Source organism: Zeus faber (assembly GCF_960531495.2).
Source record: "Zeus faber genome assembly, chromosome: 7".
NCBI classification, from domain to species: Eukaryota; Metazoa; Chordata; class Actinopteri; order Zeiformes; family Zeidae; genus Zeus; species Zeus faber.
In genome coordinates, this window is record NC_137203.1 from 16,316,333 (window position 1) to 16,341,298 (window position 24,966).

A 24,966-nucleotide genomic window follows, 5' to 3' on the forward strand; every position below is an offset into this window, starting at 1 on the left:
TTGCCATGAGTGTCACAAATATGGTCATAGTTTTACTGATCTCTCCCACAAATCCACATAACCGATGTGAAAAATTCAACTGAGATTTATTTCTCAATTTATAATACAGCTCAGTTATCATAGTGAGTTGTCAGATTAATAATTACAAAAAAAGCAACATCAGGGCAATACAAACACTCCTTAGATAATCCTTATTACACATGGTTAGTAAAGGATTAAACAAAGATAAAATCATTATTAAAACCATCCACTTGCAAAACCAATTTTTCATGGGAAAGTCACTAAATATTCATAAAAACATAGTTTTTTTTGTATTTGATAAAAAAGGAGCATTCAGTTTGCTCAGCTATATTTGCTACATACAGGTCATGAAGTGTCACTAATGGAAATGGATTCTCAGATTGTAGATTTTAAACAGTTCAGTATTTGAGCCAGGGATGAGCTGAGATGGAAGATTTGCTCCGATCGCCATAGTCATAAAGAAGCTCTTCTTCAGCCTCGATATCCCTTGATGCCACCAATATGAGATGAGGTTGTCCATCGATGTCATGAAGCCTCGTCTGACAGTTTCCAGTTTTGCTGTGGTTGATTAATCTTCCCAGCCGGTTAGTTTCCTTTGTAGCATCCACACTAGGAAACATGGCAAATTGTCAACAAGTAAACACTGATTCAAATAGGTAAATCTAAACCATTAACACAAGAAAACGCAACCAGTACCAAAAACTGAGTTCAAATTCCGTTCAAGCTCTAAAGATCTGGATCAGAGTATTAATCCAACAATTGAATAAATAACATTTAAGCTTTGTCAAAAAATGTTTTGTTTCCAAAAACCTGCTATTAATGAAAATTGAATTTTCTTAATTTGTGCTTAAGACATAGCTGTAGGTTCACCAATGTAGGGATTTAATCTGAACTTACCAGAAGGTTTTCCCATGATACTGGAAGTAGTACATGTAACATCCTGTCTCAGGATCCTGTGCGTATTTAGCTTCTCTGTTTTTAGCACTGGCTAAATCCATTAGGTCTCCATGATACTCGACAACAAACTCCCCCTTTTTGAAATCCTTGACAGCGAATACGCCTCTTCCCTTTCCCTCTATGTGTTTAACCTGCAAAGAACACACACACACGTTCTTTACGGCCCATAATGCCAGTCTTAAAGTTTCAGTTAAACTTTTTTTTTCCCCCCTGTTGCTGCATATTTCCGATATCCAAGGAATGTATTGATAACCAAGACAGTGCTGCACTGGGCCGGAGAGCAATTCATGATCAATTAAATCCTGTTAATCAGGCTTCACATCCCAGACGGATTGAAATTGGTATCAACAATTAAGCATTTTACCAGCAGTCCTTCTTCAACACCGTTCTTAATCAGGTCATCGATATGTTTGTGTTCTTCATCCTATTGAAATGCAGAGAAGGAACTAATTTCAACTCAGTTGTCATGCACATCACGGTTCATTTTGAGTTTCTGCAGCAAAACAACACCTGCTCACATCCAGATGACCCAGAAGGACAGAATATGAACCTGTGTATTATCAAAGCAAAATACTTTGCTGATAGAACAATTTGCACACTTGCCTTTAACTCCGTCTTGGTTTTCCTAGAACTCCGTCTGATTGGATAATAGTCTGTGACTTTCCTGTTTTGGGGAGCTTTATTCTCTGGTCTGGGATGAAGGGAAACATACTTTAAAATTGACACCACAAAATTGTAATTGTATTTCACACAGGATGCTTTCATTCTGTCAATATTTGCAACAACTTGTATTCCTTCCATACTTTTTAACTCTGACTTTATGTCCAGTCCCTTTTTGAGGTTTGAACACAGGAATACTGTTGTCCCGTGAAGGCCTGTTTGTTTTTGAAATTGTGTCTTTTTCCACAACTTGTTCGGTGGGCGATTCTCTGGAGCCAGACACAAGACAAGCCCTCGCTGAATTCTGCTCATCGGTGCAATTTAGAAGGTCACTTTCAGTAGGTCTGTCTAAAACTAAGACAAAGAAAAAAACAAAAAAAACATTCATTGCACATTCAGCTGAGGCACACAACAGATTAACACAACCCAATAAGGTTGTGTCACACGACAGTTGGTCACTGACTGTCAGCACAGGAAAAAAAAAACAAAACCAAAAAAAACAGTCCAACAATTAGAATGGCCTGCAGGTTACTACAGCCATATATATATATATATATATATATATATATATATATATATATATATATATATATATATATATATATATATATATATATATATAATCCAAGGCAGCGACAAACTTCAGTTTAAACCACAGTCGCATACTCACCTTTCTTCAGATTGGAGGTGTCAGTGTGAGATTTCTCAGAAGCATTTTCTTCCTGAATTACGGAGCTTGAATTTTCACTCAGGGGGGACCTAGGTTTGCTTGGGCTCCACAGACTGTGGAAGGTTGACTGAGCTCTGCATGCAATATCCTGCAACAACAACACATCGAGTCAACCTGCAAGAGTATCAAAACAAAAACACAGCTGGTGCATTGATTATTATGATTATTATTGATTGTTATTATGATTATGTATTTCATACATTAGAATGTCAGAGTATAAGAAGTCAGGGTGTACGCAAATATTAATAACGTTTCATAATCATAAGGATGACTTAAATGAACAAAATGGTATCAATGGTACAATGTGTGCTTTATGGATTTGAATGATGTCCATTTTCAGCACTTGCCCCTCCTACTACAGAGCTGACCTTGCAACCAGAAAGCTTTAGGACGCTGCCTGTGAGTTTTAATTTGCAGGACGGGGGGGCAAAGCACGAATAAATAACGGAATTAACAAAGCTAAGATGGATTGCATGTTTCTGGGAGTTAGTAGGACCGCTCACCTTGTTCATGTCTGGTGTGTTTTCCTTGCTCTCCTTCTGGTTTTCTCTGTGTTGAGAGGCGGGCACGGGCTTGTTGTAGGTCGTCAGCACATTTTTCTTCCCTACGCCAACGTGGGGATGAATGTTTAGCGGGCCATGCCAGCGTTTTAATTGCACACACGCGATACCAGCCAGTACATTCTAGTTCAGCTATAAAAACAAAAAAAATGTTGAAGTACTCGCACACAAGTACATCGGCTAGCTGAATTCGCATTAACGTTAGCTCAACACTAGCCTGGCTAGCTCAACACAGCGCACCCCGTGCGTCGCCCTTTAACAACAAAGCCTTCACGCTAACGAGCTACCCACCTTTGGCCATCTCAAGTCCCCCAAACAAAACGCCGAGGAGGACGAGAGGTCTGCTCGAAACTGGGTCTCCTTCCGCGGGCTGCAAAATGCACAAGATGAACTGTTTAGACGACAAACACCAGACGACTACACAAATGAATAATAGCGTGTGTGATGGATTTAAAAACACACGGCGTCTTTGATTGGGTGGTTCGTCACGCCGGACTTGGTAGCGGCTTTCCGATTGGCCGAAAGCCAAGTTGACGTACGTAGTTACCATGTTGGTTACCCCTGTGCTAACTGTAGCAAGGGATCTGAAGCGATGGGTGGGCGGGGTCTTACAGTGAACGTTGTTAAATAACTACTATGATTTTTTTTAAAGGGGACCTCCAATGATAATACTAGCAGATTTATTATTTATTTTATGATGATCATAATTATTACAATTATAATAATAATTACTATTGTTGTAATTATTTTTTATTATTATTATTATCATTATTCTCATCATTATTTTCTTTTATTATTATCATCATTCTCGCTACAACAACACCGTTTTTGGTTTAGGACATCAGAAACACACAACTAAGAGTTCTTTCAATTTGTTTAAATAGTAAAAGTATGCACAAGGTTTTTTTTTTTTCAATGCCATCGGTAGGCGAATCAGAGTCAGGTTTTATTGGCCAAACATGCTTTTACACATGTAAGGAATTTGACTCCGGTTTCACAGTAACTCACGCTGTACTTACATTCAACACTCAATAAACAAAGAGTCTGTTTTATAAAAGGTAGGTTTTGCCTACAGTAGCCTACAGTAAACTGTGGTGCTATCATAGATAGCAGTAAAGTGCATTTGCTAGCTATAAGTTAACTAAATAAACCACATATACTAAATGTAAGAAATGTAAGAATAATTTATTGCAGGATGAAAATGGCTGTGGGTGTCTGCGACTATATGTGATTGACAGGCATTTCCCTGAGGATATGCAGTGACAGGTCACATGGCTGGGTGTCCGTTAACGTGATGGCGCGAGGGAAGAAGTCATTCCCGTGTCTGGAGGTTCCGGCGTGCAGTGCTTTGAAGTGCCTTCCGGAGGGGAGGAGTTCAAAGATGCGATGGCCAGGGTGCGAGCGGAGTAGTGATATTCCCCGCCCGTTTCCTGGCTCTGGTAAGTGAAGGGATCGTGGAGCGAGGGCAAGTTAAGTCCAATAATCCTTTCTGCAGACCTGATGATGCGCTGCAGCCGGTGTGTGTCCCGTTTGGTGGCGGTGCCAAACCACACTGTTATGGAGGTGGAGAGGACAGACTCAGTCACGGTTGAGTGAAGCTGCACCAACGGCTTCTGAGGCGGTTTGAACTTTCTCAGCTGGCGCAGGAAGTACATCCCCTGCTCGGCCTTTTTGTGTGATGGAGATGATGTCGGTCTCCCACTTCGGGCCCGGGGAGATTGTAGTTCCCACGAGCCAGGAAGGTCTCCACGGACGCCACGGTGCTGCCTTGTATGGAGAGGGGGGAGAGAGGAGGGGGGTGTGCCTTCTGAGGTCCACCGTCGTCTCCACTGTCTTGAGCGTGTTGAGCTCAAGATTATTGTGGCTGCACCAGTGGTCCAGCTGTCCAACCTCCCCTCTGTATGCGGACTCATCCCCGTCTTGTACGAGACCATGGACGGTTGTGTCGTCCACAAACTCCAGGAGTTTAACAGAGGGGTTCCTGTAGGTGGCAGTCATTGGTACACAGGTAGAAGAGCAGTGGGGAGAGCACGCAACCTAACTTCCCGGTCCCCGGGCGGTCAAGGTGGTAGAGAATGCAGTGCAATCCTATGTTGACCATGTCGTCCACCGATGCGCTGGCCTGAGGGGCAAACTGCAGGGGGTCCAGCAGGGGGTCTGTGATGGCCTTCAGGTGGGCCAGCACTAGCCTCTCAAAGGACTTCATGACTACAGAGGTTAGTGCAACAGGCCTGTATTCATTTAGTCCTGTGACGCTGTGCTTTTTGGGGACTGGGACGGTTGCGGACTACTTGAAGCGGGAGGCAACTTCACGTAGCTCCGGTGACCTGTTGAAAGTCCAGGTGAAGACAGGCACTAGTGATTTATCACAGGCTGCAAGCAGGTTGGTGAGACTCAGTCCGGGCCCGCTGCCTTCCTGCTTTTTTTTTAATAGGAAGTCTGCAGACGTCCTATTCTTCAATTGTTTCTGGCAATGAAAATAAAGATATTGCAACTAAATAAAAATTTACTGAAATATTTCTGGGATTGATTTGATATGTGCTGACATCTAGCAACATTTGTTCATACTAACTGTTTAACATTACAAATGGATTTTTGTTTCCCCACTGGCGGTGCAAGTCTGTTGAGAGTATCGGGCAATGTTGATGTTTTAACTGGTGTTTAGTTTTAATTTATGTCAGAGAAACCGATTCCGTACTTCACATAAGTTCTACTTTTGACTTCTTAACATTATAAACTGAAAAAACCCCTAAAATGTTGGCACAATGCACTCATACATTAATTCCATCAAGCTGTAAAGTCTAGGGGTCATCCACAGAAAAAAAAGAGACAAAAATGTTAACTAAAATATAATTTTTATTTCAATTTGGGTTATGAAGGAAACTTTAGATAAATGAGTTTAGGTGAAAAAATCAGGTATGTGGAGCTGATGTCACATTCCTGGAGCAAGCCGCTTGGAAGACTTGCTAGGTGCAAATCTGCCACAGAAAATCTCGCAAACATCTTGTGTGAAACCTCGACACTGCTTTGTCTCCCTTCATTCCTCCATTTTTGTACATTTCGTATATTTTAGCTATTCCACTATGCAATTGAATGGAAGTTATCCCGCAAAAATGGCGACCGGAGTCCATAGCAACCATCAAACTTCACATGCCCTATCGATGACCTGCTCAATCACACACACGCACGCACACACACTGAAATCAACTCTTGATTTCAAAACAAAACCTGCCGTTGACAAGTTATTCTAATGAATAGACTATATTTAAATAGTGCAGTCTGTACATTGGCGCAATCCATGTTCTGTCATCATTGCCCCGGTTTGGGCTCCGCTGTTAGCGCTTCTTTAAACAGCCTCTTCCTCTCCAGATTCTCATTCACCTTCTTCCTCTTCTCTTGTTTCATCTGCATGGATTCCATCCTCCTTTTCACAATGTCACTGTGCTCTCCTTTAAGTGCCACGTCAAGCTTCTCTCTCAAAATCTGCCGAGCTCGTTTTCGATTTATTTCCACAGATCTCGTCTGATGGCACTGTGGGCGGGGGGTAAAAGTACAATGCGAGGGTTTAACAAGAGTTTATATATAAATGACAGGTCACGCACATATTTTCTACACCTGAGGGCTGTGTTACCCCAAGACAAAGACAATAATCTTCACAACAGTTATTTGTTGACGGTTTTCCTTTGTCTTGTGACCAAAATAGATGAGTGCTAGTGGGGGTTTGACAGTGGTAGATTCAAGATTCTAGATGTCAATTTGTCGCATACTTATGCATCCGAGCATACATAAATGCAGTGAAATGTCATTGCAATGCACCCGGAGATTATGCACAATAAGTACTAAACTGAACACAATAGCTAAAGTAATTACTACCTAACTAAACTAGCTGAACTAACTGATTCCTAAGACATAACGCAGTAAGTAAATATAATAAAAATAAAATAAAATAAAACAAGAGTCAAAAGGTAATATACTGAGTGGGGGTACAAAATAGAAATAAAGGGAATAGACCCATGCATACGGGATGGGCTATTTTACATATACTATTTTGTATATGGTAATGTGACTGTTTGTTTGGGTATTTTAGGGTGATCATATTAGTGCTGCTTGTCGCTGGAGAAGGTGTCGCTGGCTCTTACCGTGATTATACAGCGGTTTGAAACCTTTGACAAAATGTGCTTATTGACGAAAGCGTCTGCCAAATGACGTCATGCAACGTAAACGCCAATAATAAACGGACCTTGACCACTATGCCGGTGGGGGTGTGCCTGAGCACCACGCAGTTGCTGGTCTTATTAGTGGCCTGGCCCCCGGGTCCGGATCCTCTGACGAAGCTTTCTTCCAGTTCCTCCTCGTTGAGGGCAGGGAGGTCGACCAGGTCCTTCTTCCCAGCGCACCAAACACCCGGCAGGGCGGCGGGAGCCGAGCCCAACCCGGGACGGAGCACCAGCCTCCTGGACACGCTGTACACGGAGCGGATCCAGGGAAGAACAGCTCCCATCTCACCGGGTCGGACGGGATCGCCGAATTCAGTACAGTACAGTACAGTAGTACAACATGAACGCCAGTACTGTACTGTATATAGGTTTAGATGGAGCGAGACGAACGCAGTGGTAAATGATTTACAGTTACAGGGCGACGTTCACACCGAAAAGCGCCGCGTCTTTTTCTACTGTTTTGCAAGTCAGCTATTACGTGGGTCAGCCCCATCTACCGGACTGGAGCAGTACGTAGTGTTCATGTCAGTAAAAAATCAAACAATTAGAATAATAAGAAATAAATCCACCAATAACTAACTTATAACTTATAATAACATTGTTGTGTGTGTGTGTGTGTGTGTGTTGGTATGTATATATATATGTAAAATGTGTGTGTGTGTGTGTGTGTGTGTGTGTGTGTGTGTGTGTGTGTGTGTGTGTGTGTATATATGTATATGTATATGTGTATATATATATATATATATACATACATATATAAATAAAATGTATATGTGTGTCTGTATATAGGTTATATAATTTCAACAATAAAGCTAAAGATAAAAAAGTAAACCTATACAAACCTCTGTATCAACAATTCGAAGTGTAAAACCAGAATAATTGTGCATACTTACTAAATATAGCGTACTTACTTAATTATCACTAGTCTATATATGTGTATATATACTGTGTATATATATTAAAACACAAGTACCTACTGTATATAATTCTGCCTTATATAGCTATACCAATAACTTATCCTGTGCATAGAATCAGGCTTTGTATATTTTGTATGTTCATATATGTTTCTGCATTTTTGTATATCTGTTTATTTTTATTTCTTTGTTTTTTTTTTTACTTTTTATTTGTTATACGTACTGTCTGTTCAGCAGCCAATCCTCACCATGACAAATTCCCTCGAATATGAAAATGTACTGACGTCACACACATGTTTATACAGTACACACAACGTAGAAATAAACAAATAAGCCAATCGGGCAGCATCCGTTTCTTCGTCGTTGCACTTTGTTTGTATTTAAATCACTGTCGCCACCGTGTGTTGGACTGATTTAAGAGGCTGTCTGACTAATAACGCCAACGGATGAACAGAATGTGGATTTTGAGAGAGAAAATATTTCAAGACTTGTGAGGGCGATATTAGAGAGTGGATGCATGTCATGGACTATAACAGTATAACAGTAGAGTATAACCAGTGCATCTTCCAGTTGACATCAGCATGCTCGTGGACAGAATGGAACTAGTTAAAACGAAGTCATATATGTTCGGTTTTCTTCTGATAATAATGAATACAACCACCAGTGTGCATCTGACTCACTGGTCCTCTTTGTTGGTCCGCAGGCGTGCAGCTTGCGGACCAACAAGGTTGGGGATAATTGTACAATTATATGTGAAGAGTCTGAGAGGACAAATCCTTAATAATTAATGGGAGAATTCGGTTTCATGCTCCTTTGATATGCACTGCAATAGGCGTAAGAATAGTGTACACGTATAACAAGCTGTGTTTGTCACCAGAGACTATGACGTCGGACACTCTGCAAGGTTTTTATGACGTCAGTTGCAAAGTCAACAAACCAAACATTCCGCATTTCATATGTCAATTCTGAAATGTCAATAACTAAACCAGAACACCCATGTTGGCCGTATCAGCACTAAATAAATAAAGACATGAAACTGGTTTGTGTGTTTTTGTTTTTGTCGTGACATCTGACTAATAAAACCATTATTATTATCATAGCATTCATGATGTTTGTATTGTATTTATTTTTAACGGCCACGCGTAGACTAATAATTATGTTATGGTTTTATTATTATTATTTGTATTTTTTTTTGTCTTTCAACGAAATACAATGCAGTAACAGCATGCAATATGCCAGGGGAAAGCCAAAAAGAATAAAAAAATACATTTTATATCATAAAGACACTCGTGTCACTCGTGTGGGCTTTATACGATTTGTCTATCAGGGGCATTTGATTATGAAAAAAACCCCAGCATCCATCTTCTTGAAAAATATCAGTATCTCAAATTTCAAGAGATGTTTTTGTTTTTGCCCAGGGTTGTGCACAACCAAGTCGGAGAAAGGAAACAAATAAATAAAAAGTATATATACATACATACATATACACACACACAATAAGCTAAACAAAAAAAGAATATATATATATTATCAGAAATATATATTATAAAACAAATAATACAAAATAAAATACATAAAATGTAAAAATATCCAAATCATAAAAGAAAAGTTGTGTTTCCACTTGTTTCTGGTTTGAACGTTTCTGCTTTTTAACTTCTACGTGCGGAAGTACGTAGGCCGTCGTCCTGTGCGACCGGGCCGTGTGGCCGACAGGGGGCGTTTCAAACCGCCGCCGCCGCCGCCGTCTGACTGGATCCGTCTGGAGACACCAGGAGGGAAGTGTTGCTCTGCCGCTGGAGAAGCAGCAGCCCCGGGATGGCGAGGCTTCACCCTTATTTTAGCCCCACGCCGAACCCCACGAGGCGGTAAGGACCTCCCTGGACCCCGAGCCCCTCTCCGCGGCGACCGGAGGGGTCCGTCGCCCGTGCGGATCCAACTGGATATTCAAGGACATTTTCACTCGGCGGTTGTTTTGGCCTTTTTTTTTTTTTTTTTTTTTTTTTTTTTTAACACACTCGATCACAGAGGGAGTCAAAACGCGTGGTCCGTGAATGGCCGCGATGCCGCGATTTTGTAAACGGGGGCGAGATTTGGGTCGTTGTTTTAATTTCTACCGCCACTTGATCGATTCACCGTGAGGCTGAGACGATGTGTCTCCGCTCGGTGTCCTGGGCAGTACACGCTCCGCTCCGCGCGCCGAAGCGCCGAGCAGCCACGTAAAGGAAACGGACTGTGAATGGGAACGTTGTCGGCTGGTCGCTGATACCCCTCTTCTTTCAGTATTCACGGACGCTTTTTTTTTTTTAAATTATTATTATTTTTATTTTTGGTTAAAGAGAACGACCGGTGCAGGTGAACCACGCGGAAGATAATAAATACCAATGAAGTTGGACGCGGCTGCGCTTCGCCAGGTATGTGCCGAGCATTGTAACACACCAATTAGTGATTACCATGCTGCCGTGTTGCTAGGCAACTAAATGACCCACAGGGTGTAAAATATGGCAGGTTTACTCTAGGTCACCGTGGTGGTTATTTTCATTGAAGCCTGTTTTTCGTTTTAAATCTCTTGAGATCCTACATGTGCAGTGGTCAGTAGGGCACACCGGGTCTTGTTTAAGTTAATTTTAGTAAAAAAAAAAACAACCAAAACAACCAAAAACAAACTGGGATTCACGTTTATTTTCCAGTGGATCTTCACGCTTCATTCTTCAAATACCATTCATCACCTATTGAGCTGCGTCGCAACGCACTAAAAGAACTTCTGAAACGCCACTCCGGGTCACAGTTGTAGTAAGTTGACTGACAGAGCCCTAAGATAGAATAACAGTGGAGAGGAAAACAACAAAAATGTCAATAAATAAGACCTACAACCCCCCCCCCCCTCCTGTTTTAATACATGACACAATATTACTACAGTAAATATCTAAACACAAGAGCCTGTCAGTATTTTTGCATACACACTAGAGTTGTGCTCCCTTTCCTCCACCTTACCCAGCAGGTAACTCATGGCTTTTCACGCCCGCCTCCGATCACCCTGCCCCGGACGCGAATGCAAACTTAAATACTCGCATCCAACTCCCCCGAGCTGCTGTTGCTGCAAGCAGGTTCTTGCTCAGGCTGCGCTCTCCCTTCTTTGTTCTTCACAATTGAGCTCCTCTGTTCTGAACTGCAGGGCCTGTAGGTGAGTCACTGAAGAAGCTGCCGTAGCCCCTGCTGCCCAGACACGGATCTGGCTGCAACCGAAGCAGGGTTGCTTTTTGTGAATTGCTAATGTTTAACCTGTGACTTATTTCCGGCTTTATCCAAGAATGTTGTGACCAGATGGGCATTTTCAGTTTGTTTGGTTTTGTTTTTTTTGTGGTTGATGACTAAGAACAATTTCAGCCGATTAGTTGACTAGCTGTGACGTCATCGCCCCCCTCCCAACATAGACCATTAACTGCAAGTAAAAAGAGTTACCAGTAAATAATAAATAATAGAACTATAACAGGTGCTTTTTAAAACGATTCTTTTAATTTTCCCAAGTTCTACGGTGACCAAACGAAAAACAAGTCTTACCAGAGATGACAAAAAGGCGAAAATTGCAAATGACGCCGCATCACAGCAGTAGAACTGTGGTCTGACGGCCTCATCCCACACAACGAGCAATCTACTTTTTTTTTTTTTTTTTTTTTTAATCAAATTGGGTAAAATAACACCACACTTTGCTCCGTCTCGCCGCCATCTTCTCTCATACGAGCACGTTCTTCTGTGTGCTACACTTATTAATCATGAAGAGTTTCTCGGAAGTCGACGTCACTGCCCGAGTTTGTTCAAAGAAGCCAGTGTGCAGCTTTAGTACAGGCATACATGACCTGGTCAGCACTATAGTCATCATCATGATAAATGTCTGGATTGAGTCCGGATCATGATACCGGGCCCGAAGAATATTGTATCGAAGAACGCGTGCAAGTTTCAATCCCTGCTGGACGCGCTGAAGCCTGCCCTGCGAGTTCTGGCCGTCAACAGTGCTCGTCTTTTATAACACACCGTGCATCCGTTCGGGGCTATCACAACCACAGTGGTAGACTTGAATAGTCCACTGTTTGACTTTGTTTACTCAAGTTTTTTCCCAAAAATGAAAACGTAGACTGTTCAAGTCAACTGCAGGAGAATGTTGAGATCTCAGTGCACTCTTTTCCGGACAAAATTAGAAGCCACCCTGTTGACATTTGGCTCTCTTCTGAGAAATTCTGACATAATTTCCTTCCCGTTTTACACAATCAATTTGATCGTGTCTATATAAAATAAAAGATTAAAAAATGCACAAATTGTGTATTTAATGTCCAAAATAAAATGTGTAAAATCCCCTCTATTAAGACAGTGTTTGGCTTCAACATACTGGTTAAGAAAACATTTCACAAGATAAATTGCATCATAAGCTAAAGATCATCAATTACAGCCAGCGCCGGCACTAATGTTATCCATCCCAAGACTAAAAACCCTTATCTCCCCAGTGTGGACTGATATCTTTACAAGCCATAATGTTGAGATGTTTCTGTGCTCATAGATGTCGTAACTAGCCTGACTTTGATCGTGGCAGCTGGGCTGATATTTGCCCAACCCGTTTCCCTTATGTGGACATCTGCCTTTCTTTCTTTGCCCCCACACCTCTTCACGTTCTCAATATGATTGCGGAATGACATAATCGCAGCAGTGGCTTATTGCCGGGTCCATATTTAAGCAACCTCCCTTTCCTGCGTGTGACACCGCTAGTTGCACGGGGACATGGCGTCACCGGCGCCGCTGCCGAAAAGGTTTGCGCCGCTGCCTCTGTGCCTCCGTCGAGTCGTCCTCTTCGAGCAGACGGACGGGCCCGTTGAATTGAATCCCAGGCCGTGGGCACTTCAGTGTGGAGTGCTGTAGACAACATGCACTTAGTCAGGCATTAGGACCTGTTGTCTCTCCATTAGAGGAACCCCCTCCACGCGGCGTTCTGTCTCTTGCTTTTTATTGCGCCGCGAACGGGCTCCGCAGGTGATCGCAGACCGCAGAGGGTCGTGGTTCAGAGGGAGTGTCTCGACTACATGTTTTCCCTTCGCCACCTAAAGGACTACTTTGGCTTATTTCAACCCACAGAGCACGTACAGGAAGTGCTTTAGGTTTCCGTTTTAGTATGCGGCAAGGCAAAGCGTATGGTGAGTAGGGGAATCCATAATTCTCGGTAAAGATCATTGATATTCTAGTTTTGATTGGTAACTCTCACGGTGTACTTTGACCTGAAGGGAACATATTTCTTTTCAGTAAATGTTGTGTTTTAAAGTGAATCTGACACTGATTGCCATAGTAGAGGCCGGCTCTCCTGGTCAGCCACATACACCATGTAAATTGTTTTATTGTATTTCCTTTTCATAAGAAACATGTTTTCTATTTTTAGCATTACAATGATACTCACAAATAGGAATTCATGGACGTTTGAGGCACCTCATAAATATTTATTGATGGAGTCATCAATCATATTCTTTATCCGTCTAAAGGAGTAGATTGTTATTGTTTAATCACTCAATAGTGTAAATGTTTGAATGTCGAAAACATGGTGCTTTGTGGATGTGCTTTGTGCCCAGTGCTTAAACACCGCAATGTATAATAACCACATAATGATACACAAGTGTGATTAGCCGGCATTTTGTTTCCTTTAATAGAGAAGTTCTGTTTTTCCTTTCAACTTGGAAGATGTTTTTGGGCTTTCCTCTCGAGGCTTCAGTGTTGTCGGGTGACACGGGTTACATTTTTCTTTTTTTTCATACTATACCGTTCCATGACACAAACCAAGACACCTTGAATCCACATGTAACCGATGATCTGCTTACATCTGTAAAACCTCCGCCACCACACTTGAACATGTGGAAATTACATAATCAAGTACGAGCTCAGGAAACTAACAAGACTCGCTTCCTGTCAGCCGACGTGGTAACGGCATCCACGGCCGTCGGCATTATTTGCCCCGTTCCTTTTCTAACGTCGCTATTGTTTGAGCAAGCGGTGGAAGGATGTCCATGATATTTCTTTGGGGGGGGTGATTGCCCGTGGAATGATCACGTCTGACAGTGCCTGTCTGAGAAGCAGTTTGAGGAGAAAGTCGGTGAAGTCATACCGCATTTAAGACTCCCTTGGCGGATGGCTCGAAATACGTTCTGTATATTTTTAGGTTTTGTCGCTCTTCAGGGCACTTTTTCCAGGAGTGGGTCTGTAGATTTGCGTGCGCTGTGACACCACAATGTGGAATTTCTCCCTGTGCGTTCGGCGCGGCGTGGTTATTTGCGCGGGGGGGGCGGTGGCTGTCGCGCTTCTAGGGTTTGCGACTGTGGAAGTCGAAAGGTTTTGGCTGGTTCTTGGCAAAGGACGGTAGCGTCCCGGCTGATTTGGCCCTTGTACTTTGTGCAACCTGCTCCTCTGCCCACCGCTACCCCTCCAACACGGTGAAGTAGAAAAATACCCACGGGCTGGCAGATAAGATGCACATGGATAGCGCTAAATATAGAGTGATAGAATTCCCACATTCTGAGGTATGACATCGAGCACTAAAATAACACCGGCCTTATTGACTGACTAACTTCTGCTGTAAAAGAGGTGCTTTTACCTGCAGCTATTTTATCACAGTTGACGTTCTTACAAAAATATATAACCCGTAGGTATGGAGGAGAAAATGTCCTCAGCCATCCTCCCCCCTGTTCACACTTGCTCTAAAATCGAAATGATCCTGAGGTAGGGGCGTTAACAATATAATCGACTATCAATTCATTGCTAATGAGGATTCAATCGATGAGATTTCAAACGCAACAGTGCACACCCTGCAGTCTTGAAAATGGGATGTTCTTGATGCCCAGGAGGAAGCGATATGTTTATTGTTGTGGGTCACAAATATTCCCGTATGTGCGAACCAGCTCGGCGAGTCTTGCCTCGAGCGTCTCCATTTTGAAACGGCGTGAGGAGAAAACGCCCCTGGCGCCGAGTCCCCGGATCTCGGATGGTACGTGCGGCACGGCGCCCCGCCCCTGGTGACGTCATTAACAACTAACAAGGAAAATTCCCTTAAATTGACGTCCCCCTCTTGGAAGTAAATACAAACCTTTAGTATTTAAATTTGCGTGGGTGACACGCCCCCTTGGAAATGGGGTTGACTTCTGTTTGTCTGTTAACTTGTGTCTGCGTGAGCTGTGATCAACAGCAGGCTTTTACCGCGATCTGTTGACAGACTCCAGCGAGAGCTTTCTATAAACAATCTCTGGCTCGCTCCTCTCTTCCGACTATTAACCCATTTAATATCATCAAAAGTCTGTCGTCCTGGTTTGTGTAGTGCGCGGCGCTCGGCGGCGGCTTTGAGAGTCCCGCGCGGCCAGGCCGGGCTCCTCTCGTTTCCCCTCTTGGCCGGAGGATCTGGGACGGGGGGGTTAATCTCCGGCTCGCGGTGGTTTTAATTGGGCAAGGGTTGCGATGCGACGACGACCAACACTGTACGATATTTGTAGGGAGGGCTGTGACAAAAGCTCTTCCAGTAAATTCCGCTTGAGTTGTTGACTGTTAGGATGCAGCACAGTTCCCAGGCTTTGCAAAATCATACGGCGTGTCCGCATCTACAATGTTAAAAAAAAAAAAAAAAAAAAAAAGATGTAGGGGCCGATAACGTGTAGTTGTTGAGTGTGAGACGGAGTCAGACTTTAATCTTCCTCTCGTCTGGTCTAAGGTCACCACGTTTATGTCCAGAAGTCGGCCATGCTCTTTTGCACCTTATCCGCTTGGTACGTTTCCACCTTTGTTGGTCGTCCCCAGAATGTTGTATAACTCCAGCTGAATTATGAGATCTCGACGTAACTGTTTCCTGTGTACGCACGCATCCCTGCAGGGGATCAAACCTCAGAACAACAGTATAAACCGTCAACATTGTTGTTACAACACAAGACCCGACAAACAGAACCATTGGCAACGCAGACGGTGTCCATAGTGACATCACTTCCAGTCGACGTATACAAATCTCACGAGAGACGACAAGAAACGGAGCACGATGACCTGCTTGCCGTGGCCTCTCAGCATTTTTTCTTTAATTTACAATCTTGGGCTTATGGAGAAGATGGTTTAAACAAAACAAAAAAACAAAACAAAAAAACCCAATTGAAACCTTTTACAGGCAAAAATACAGGAAAAATGTAGGTGTTTTAAGTTAGCTGGTTAAAAAAAAAAAAAAAAAGCCCAGTAGCAAGTTTCACAGTTATTAAGGATGGTGAGGTACCGTGTTTAGGATTTATTATTTCATATATACACACAAAAATCCAGTTCTTACAGAATAAAGTCCACTCCGCTGCGGAGCGGAGAGGCGTGCACAGCGATATGAGGTAGTTAGGCTCACGCTTTTCGTTTCACACAAGTAGGAAACTGGGAAATAACATAAAAACACACTCTGAGCGTCTCTTCTAGTTGCCATTCAATGGCACGCTGTAGCTCCGTCCCATCTCACGTGGCGCCGCGTTGAAGTTCGCGGGAAATGTCAGATTTTTAGGTGGGCGTGGCTAATTGCATTACAAAAATTAATCCTATCGTAATTCTAAGTTAAAAAAAAACAACAATTATTAAATCAAATTGCTCCATAATTGACCCACACGTGAATCCACTGGGTATGCCAACCTAAAAGTTGCCCTTTAAAATAAATAATGTGTTTATTGAAGTTATTTCACTAGTTATTGAATAATCATGGTCGGTAAACAATATGCCATCATTATTATCAATATTCTGACTGCTGTGTTGTACTTGTTGGTGGTAGAGCGATGTGGTCGAATCTCTTGGCATCAAATCTATACAGTGACCCACTCTTGTGCCTGGAGTTGAGCTTTTCCAGAGTTGTCCAAAAATGCTTGAAGCACTTGCAGATGTTGACCCTTTCCGATCGATCAAAGAAAGGGATAACATTACTGAATCATGAATTGCCTTTTTTTTTTTGTTTAGCATGTGGAAAAAAAAAATCCCCCAAAAAAACAACTGGAAATGTAACTCATTCCCCGTTTGAACGTCAAAGCAACTCAAGTCATTTCCAGCGCTGAAGTGCCGCACACGGGGAGGCTGAAGTTTGGAAAGTGTCCGTACAAAAATATACTGATGTGAAGTATCAAATGTCTTTTGTGCTGATCATTACGGGCCACGGCACGCATGCGAGCCCCATCGAGGCCAAACAACTTCACACACTTCCTACACTCAAGGGAGAGAGAACCTCAGGCAGCAGGCACCGTAAATCTCCATAAACCAAGCTCCAAACAGGCTTAGTGAGCTACCAAGCTGTGATAACTACAAGTGCCGGCGGGAGTATTTCACTCAAGTTATCAAGTGGGCACCCTCTTCCACCCATCTTTTGTTTGAATTAGGACCACGACACCTCCAGAAGGCTCAACAGTGAGCTCTGGCATCGCACAACCAGCCTAAAACAAATTTTTCGCTGTATAAGAGGCTTGAGGACTTGAGATTTCCAAGGCATTTTTTTCCCCCCCGCTGTTTGAGGAGGACGTGTATTGAGGTCGAGCACCTAATGAAATTGAAAACGTATCAAATATGTGACCCTTTTGGGAACGTAGCGAGCAATTACAAGCGGGTTGTTTATTTGTCGGGTAAATTTTTTGTCCTTATCGCTCCTAAGCAGGCCGTCAAGTGTGACTGATTATCAGAGCGAGCCTCCGTTGCGTACCTGAGCGCGAGCCAAGCACCGACCGGAACATTTTGTTTCCCCGGTACCACCGGGCCCCGCTGCCACTCGTCCCTCCTCCGGCTTTGCCTCCCTCCTTAATACTCTGAAGGAAGAAAATAGGCGATGCTTATGCCGGCGCCGGGCTTCACAGGGACCAGAGAAGAACAACCTGTCCCCGTGCATCGCTGATGAGTGGGCTGATTAATGGCACATTGCTGCTAATGCTCATCGCGGTGATGTCTGTGTTTGTGGAAAAGTAAGCAAAGGGGTGAGGCGTTTGTTTTAGCCTGCTTTGCATCCGCTTCCCCCGGGGAACCGTCTTATTCTGAAGAGGCATCAGGATTTAAATTAAATAAATTATTAAAAAAAAAAAAAAAAAGCTGCCATCCATCTTATCCTGTGTCCCTACCCACTTTGCAGTTTATGGAAGAGGAATCAACTTCGCACTTTACCCCTGCAGTGAAATGGGTGTGTTGTGCTGCGCTGCCGTCCTCAAGGGTTGGGCAGGAATCGCATGATAAGTAGGGGGGCTCCTATAGAGCCCCGTGACACGTATCCTTTCTGACAGTACGCATGTATGTTTGCGTGTGTGTTGCGCCCCTCCCGTCTCCTTCCTTCGCAGCGTGTCTGTCGGCGCTCTCTGACTCACGGGGATCATGTAAAATGAAAGCGACAGCGCCGTCTCTTGTCACTTTGCCCACGCTCCCCGTTCCTCTCCGCTGGCCGCAGACACCTGATTTCTCCACGGCTAAAAATAGACGCCTTCAAGACCCGAGCTCCCTCTCCGTACCCCCCAGCAGTCTTTTTTTTATTTTTATTTTTATTTTTTTTTTTTATTGGAAGACGCTGCGTATTATGCCCACTCTTTGCCGAAGGCTTCTGTGTCACCGAGGTGGCCCGACATCTCCATTCAACTCGGCGTGTGCACGGTGGTCAGAATCCCCTGCAGTTCAACCGTGATACAGGGCTCCTTGATATCGTAAGGCTCCGACTATGATAAGGAAATGAAAGGTGACAAAGGGCGGCCCCCGCGCAGTAAACCTGACTCCGAATCCCATAAAAATGTTAGTTAGCCCTAAGTCATGGGACCACGAGAATCCCTGGAAATGGCCTTATATGGTCAGTTCAAGAGGGATTCTCTCGTCTCTGTTTCTAGTGCTCTTTGCTCTCGCTCTCTCTCTCTCTCCCTCGCAAGCTTTCCTATTCTGATTACTAAGTTGTACTGGGGGGAAAAAAAGGGGGCTTTGAGGTGTTTGGCCAGGTTGATGGATCATTTTGCCTTATTGCATGTTCCGTCAACGAGGAATCTGCGTTTTTATTTTCTTGCGAGGGGAAATCCGGACGGTCCAATCGAGATCTCAAGGGTCATTGCAGGAAACTGTTGCCCCCGTGGAAAAATCCACAAATGTAATTGCTCTGGCATTATGATTTGATGGGTTTGAATTTACTGGAGCAGTACGATGCAAGGTGGACCGCATTCATTTGGGGTGGGACCGGCGTTTTCATGCTGCCGAGAAAAGACACGGTGCATTTTTGACATATTTAACGTATTTCAATCTGCGAGTATAGTTCAAACGAATCTCCTGGGAAGGACTGATTTTTCTGTATTAATTTTGAGATGAGCAGGTAGGCTCAGCTAATGAAAGGAGATGTACAACCTCATCTACTATCCCCACATCTCTCTCCCTCTCCCCCTCCCTTTGCCATACCCTCTGTCCATTTGTCACAGCTGCTTGTATTTTTTTTTTTCTGTTTTATCTCTCCTTTTGTCCCCCTATGTATGCACACCAGCTTTCTCAAACTCTTTTTTTTTTTTTTTTTTTCCCCTTCTCATTCAGAGCTTGAAAAATGGGAGGGCCACAGACCACAGCGGCTAGAATAGTGTTATCCTAAGCGACACTATCCAACAGCTCGATATTTGAAAGCAGAAGAGCAATATCTGGTGTATGTAGAGAAAATGTAAAACCCTTTTTTTTATTTTATTATTATTATTTTTTTTTTAATCTTCCAAAATGAAGGTACACTTTTTTCCTCGCTGTAACATGAAAAAAAGAAAAAAGGGCGGAATACTTGATTTTTTTTCCGGGGCTTCTTGTTTGTAGATTTGCCTCACTTCTTGGCTATGCGTGGCATGTTCGCAACTCATCCGGAGCATGTAAACAGTCAGCGAAGTTACATAAGTACAAATATAAATCTTTGTTTCTCTCATTTCTCATGTTTGTCGTCATGCGACATGAAGAATCTCAGTCTTTCCTCGGCTCAGGAACAGATAGGCCGAAGAATTGAAGTGAATCCCGCTTGATCAGGCAGACACAGAACCGCCAACCAAATTTGCCTTTTGGTCCGTACGGTGATCAAAATAGCCCGTCTTGGCAGGATAATTGGATTGGAACCGTTTTAAACAGTGCCAGGCGGCGCACGGGAAAGAACGACAGAGCGAAAGTGGAGACAGGAGAAATGGTCGAAAGAACTATCAGTCTCCCGTCTCCACTTTCCTCGTCACACTGACTTCATCGCGGCGACCAATAAGGAAAGGGCCTTCTGTGTCTCCATGGTAACCTTCTGTTCAAGTAATGATGGAGAGGATAGGGGCAACAGAAGGAATATGTCTTGCCCTCAAGCAAAACACGTTTTCATGTTTTTGCCGCCATGATTTCTTTATTTCTATCCATACTTTCATTAATGATTGTTTTTGTGCCGGTATTAGAGCCGTAATAAGCTCCGGTCCAAATCTATAATTAAACAAACACATCCAGTACACAGAGCCTGGGAGGAGAGACACTTCCAGAGACAGTGTATTTATGCTTTATATACTACTTTATATACTCCTCCTACTTTATATACTCCATATATACTTTGGTCTTTAAATTTAACATTAAATTCAACATTTTTATCGATCTGCCTTGTTTTAAAAAATATAGAATCATTTTGTGAATCTTAGATTGTTGAAGTGTGTCTTTCTTACTACTTTCAAAGTTGGAGCAAATGTCATTATCCCACTCTGAAAGTAGAATGTTTCATAAGCTTTGCCAAAGTTATTTATTGTGAAATGGTGTACTGCTTTTAGTGCTTGTAAATAGCTTTAATCTTTTCATGGGCCCTCTGATTGCAGTGCTCAGACCAGGATTAGTAGCAATCATATGTTAATCCAAAATGCATTTTCCTCAAATTATATTCAACTTTATTCTCTTTAATTGTTTGACCACTTAAAACATTTTCTTTTTGGCTATGACTAGTCACTTCTTTAATCCGTGAGTCCCTGGGGGTCTTAATCATTATTTATTGTTTTAAAGGTGCAGTTTGTAGAATCCAGTGGCATCTAGGGATGAGTTTGCAGATCACAACCAACTGAATAGCCCTCTCCATGACGGTGCAACATGACTGCCTCCGTGGAAGAGACAGTGGCCACGAAAAAACACAAAAGGTCCTCTCTAGGCCCAGCGTTTGGTTTGTCCGTTTTGGGCTACTGGAGAAGAAACATGGCGGTGCAACAGGGTGACCTCAGTGAAGCGTACCCGCTCCCTATGTCGATAAAAAGGGAGGGACATTACCAAGATGACAGCCACTGATGTGGATTGGTCTGTTGAATTCGCTATCATGATAGTATTTAATGGACTGGACGGTATATATTCCCTAAAGTTTTTGTTGATAAGAAATGTGTTTGTCGTACTTCCAGCAGGATTTGTTTTATTTACCAACTCACTCGCTCAGTGCTACGTCACACGTCTCGTTGCTCTGATTGGTTGTAGTTCTATCCAATGCTTTGATTGGTTATAGGTCTATCGGATGCTCTGATTACAGACTAATATGCATTTGCAAACTGGTTTGGCGATGTCAGGCTCGTTGTTGAGGTCTCTTCAGTTAAAATCAACCTATCACATCTCCTTTACCCCAAACATTCAATTTCTCTATATCACAACCTTGATACCATGGGAGAAGTATTGGGTGGAAGTATTACCAAATGTAAGGCTCAATAAGAGCTGTTGCGGTGATGGTTCTTGGAAAGTGACAAACCTACAGTGCCGGGGTTTTGTATTGTCAGTGGTGCACAAGTGCTCAAAAGACTCTATAACATCTATTTAGGGAGATATCTCAGCATCCAACTTCACCGAGGGGGTGATGATGATGATGTGAGTGGAATCGTCTCTATCCAAAAGTATCTGCTGGCCTGGGGGTGGGTTGGCTGCATGAACTACCTGTCCTATCGACAAAAATGGTTGTAGGTACGTTTTCTTTTTCCATCTCTGGCAGAGTTACATAAGAGTTCTCGATGCAAAAGCAAACCAGAGAGAGTTCCAATAAAAGGCGCCGTAGAAGTAATTTTCCAAAAATATATTTTTTTGGGTGGCTTTGTGTTGATTAAGGAGAGGGTCAACATGCAACAGGGCCACACTGAACTGATGTGCCGGATATGACCCATTAACAAATAATGACCCTATTTATTAGGGTGGTTCACTCTCTTGGCAGTCACAGAAATCATGGGGTTCTGTGGGAGATGCATTTTCACAAACAGAGTTCATCCTTAAATACTAATATCAGATTAATTCAATAAGACCTAGAACTTTTCTCTGCTCGCTGATGTATTATTTTTTTTGCAACAGTCTTACCTAATCCTTACGCTTTCAGACTCTAGGCGTGCCACAGTCGAATGTTAAGAACACTGTCAAAAGAAAATGTTGATTAAGTACTGTTAATTAAGTGTGGCAATAGTGTTGTATGCCGATTCTAAGCCGTACCTCAGTGAGTGTGCCTCTGATTTTGTCTAGTCAAAATCTATTCTACATATTTTTCATTGAAATCCAGGACCTAATGTTCTCATACTTTTTTTTATTTTTATTTTATTTTTATTTTTTTTGCACCGTTTTTCACTCTCTCTCCCTATGCAATGGGGGGGATAATTTTAGGATCATTTTTGGCTTGCAGATCCATAGTAGGAGGAGGAGGAGGAGGTGGAGTAGGATAAAGAGGAGGAACATGATGGAAGAGATGCTCGCAGGGTGTGGAGTATTTTTAGCTTTTTTCCTTCGAGCGCTATGATGAGTTGAGAACAAGGGCAGGTTTGTGCATCCTACATCCTCGGTCCGTGGAGGAGAATGGGTTCAGAGGGGCCGGGGAAGAATGATGGCCTCATTCCAGAGAGGATAATGGGAGCCTACTGTATTGATTTGACAGTAGTTGGGCACAACAGGGCAATAATGTAATATTGTGCGACGAGTCGAATGATGAGGATGACGATTGGTTATGGTCCAGGGAAACTTTTTTGTCAGTTTTTGCCAAACTTAGAATTAGTTGTATTTGATTGAAATGAGCGGCATGACTTGTCTGGTCACTGGCAGACGGAGGGCGAACTCCGTCACCGAAGATCAATCACAGTGCAGAACAAGCCGCATTGTCTAAAGCCTTTTGACATTTTAACTGGATTGGGGACTAAGCCTTTGAAGCCAATCAAGGGTTTTTTATCACAGACCGATGCTTTGTTTGCATTGGTTGTCATAGCGGGATGTTGGCTCTGCAATGTCAAGGCAACGCTGTGTGAAAATGATATGTGATATTTTGGGCAGTCCACGGCCAACATTTTCCACCAGCAAGTTAAAGTGGGTCGTGTCATTGGCCGGTTACAAGGGAACCCCCACCACTCCCACCCCCAACAACATTGCTGCGTCTGTCCCCCATGGGCTTTTCCGACTACTATGCCACTCCTCCTTAAACTGGTGCACTCTGAAAAGGGGCTAAATTTATAGAGCGCCACTATAGTGGCTTCTTGGAAAATGGCTCTTGTGAGTCAAGGCCTCCCTCTTAGGATACCACTATAACTGCATGGGATGCATTGACCGCAGCCAGGCCCAGCTGTTGCCTTCCGTCCAGAGTTCCACCTGTGTGTCTGTATATAGGTACGTATGTATATAGGTAACATACAGCATTGAAACCTGACCCCTTGCTGTACATCATAATGTGTTTCCAATTAAATATTTAAGTATGTGGATCAGTCCAGCCCTGAGTAACAAGGAAAGGCTGAGTCAAAGGTGAGCCCTTTTATATCTGATAGCCCCCTAGAGCCACTGGCCTCTGATCCATTGTCATGTCTTTTATTGTGGAGGCATCTGCGGGTCCCATCTGCTTAGGTCAGATGTGTGTGTGTGTGTGTGTGTGTGTGTGTGTGTGTGTGTGTGTGTGTGTGTGTGTGTGTGTGTGTGTGTGTGTGTGTGTGTGTGTGTGTGTGTGTGTGTGTGTGTGTGTGTGTGTGTGTTAAATGGACAGATGTTAGTCCGTTTAGTGGTCCGATGTCTCTAATTCCTGCTTCGTATAGCATGTCATTATATCTAGATTTACTGACATTCAAGCTCTGAGGATGGATACATTTTGCAGACATGCTCCAGATGTTCTCACCTCATTCTTTGGAGGCTCACTTTTGCTCCGCACACTGCATTTGCTGTGTTTTGCTTACGTGACGAGAAATGCGGCATGGAGCATGGAGCCCCACAGCGTGAGGATGCACCACACCACTAGGGGAGCCACAATCACAACATTTTAGTTGGAACTTAATTGTCATACAAATCATTTTTTGATAATCAATTGATTTGTCTTTTTTGTCTTTCATTTAATGCCATCATTATACTAGTTTTAATTAAAGGTATAATAAAAAATGTCTACCTCTTGCAGAAGAGGCGATAATTGGCATTGTAGATTGGAACATTGAAAAATTGGGTAGACAGTTAATTTGTTTCAACCCAACTGAAGGGAATGCACCTAATTCACATTGCCACAGTTCTCAACATTGGATTAAAATTCCCTTGGAATTTCCATTTGGACGGAAACACGATTGTGGAATCGTAACGATTTTTTACAAAAGGATTGTGACCCGTTGAAATGATTGCCGTCGGGCGATTTGATTTCTGACGTTGGCGCTGGGAACTGGAGTGTTGTGGAGGCAGTGGGCAGACCATCAGACCCAGGAACGCTCTTCTGCTGCTTTATCATGTGCTCGGCGCTGCGGCGTGCGCTGCGATTGCGTCACAACCCATGGGGTAGTAAAGGCTGTATTTTTAGAATGGAATGGGCATATTCTCCGAACACATAACGTCAAGCACTCTGCTTGCGTATGCCCGGATTATTGTGACCAGGCTATTTTTATCCCTGTGCGAGATTGTTTTTTTTCCTTTTTCTGGGTCAGGCACGGAGCTAATGCTCCCTTTCGGTCGCA

At 43.1% G+C, this 24,966-nt stretch overlaps 3 protein-coding genes across 4 annotated transcripts in view; 1 reads left to right on the top strand and 2 right to left on the bottom strand.

The window, feature by feature from the left end:
• Positions 1 to 115: 115 nt before the first annotated feature.
• kmt5ab (lysine methyltransferase 5Ab) lies at positions 116 to 3,483 on the bottom strand. Of its 2 annotated transcripts, XM_080003500.1 has the most exons (9): positions 3,391 to 3,483; positions 3,220 to 3,298; positions 2,872 to 2,972; positions 2,309 to 2,456; positions 1,782 to 1,992; positions 1,582 to 1,669; positions 1,343 to 1,402; positions 919 to 1,109; positions 116 to 630 (listed from the first exon to the last, which is right to left on the bottom strand). In XM_080003500.1, exons 2-9 carry the CDS (start codon positions 3,227 to 3,229, stop codon positions 420 to 422), a joined length of 1,020 nt encoding a protein of 339 aa, XP_079859626.1. In that variant the 5' UTR covers positions 3,230 to 3,298; positions 3,391 to 3,483; the 3' UTR covers positions 116 to 419. The 2 variants fall into 2 exon arrangements, with proteins under 2 accessions (XP_079859626.1, XP_079859625.1); XM_080003499.1 differs by lacking the exon at positions 3,391 to 3,483 and having other exon boundaries at positions 3,220 to 3,362.
• A 2,329-nt stretch (positions 3,484 to 5,812) lies between these two features.
• mtrfr (mitochondrial translation release factor in rescue) lies at positions 5,813 to 7,579 on the bottom strand. The gene is made up of 2 exons (XM_080004532.1): positions 7,169 to 7,579; positions 5,813 to 6,459 (listed from the first exon to the last, which is right to left on the bottom strand). The coding sequence occupies exons 1-2, from the start codon at positions 7,427 to 7,429 to the stop codon at positions 6,238 to 6,240; spliced, it is 483 nt and encodes a 160-aa protein (XP_079860658.1). The 5' UTR covers positions 7,430 to 7,579; the 3' UTR covers positions 5,813 to 6,237.
• Positions 7,580 to 9,844: 2,265 nt separating this feature from the next.
• Positions 9,845 to 24,966, top strand: part of LOC307232520 (membrane-associated phosphatidylinositol transfer protein 2-like) — a 43,448-nt gene continuing 28,326 nt past the window's right edge. Inside the window, exon 1 of the mRNA XM_080003557.1 lies at positions 9,845 to 9,924. The gene's annotated coding sequence lies outside the window, so the exon portion shown is untranslated. The remainder of the gene's footprint in view (positions 9,925 to 24,966) is intronic.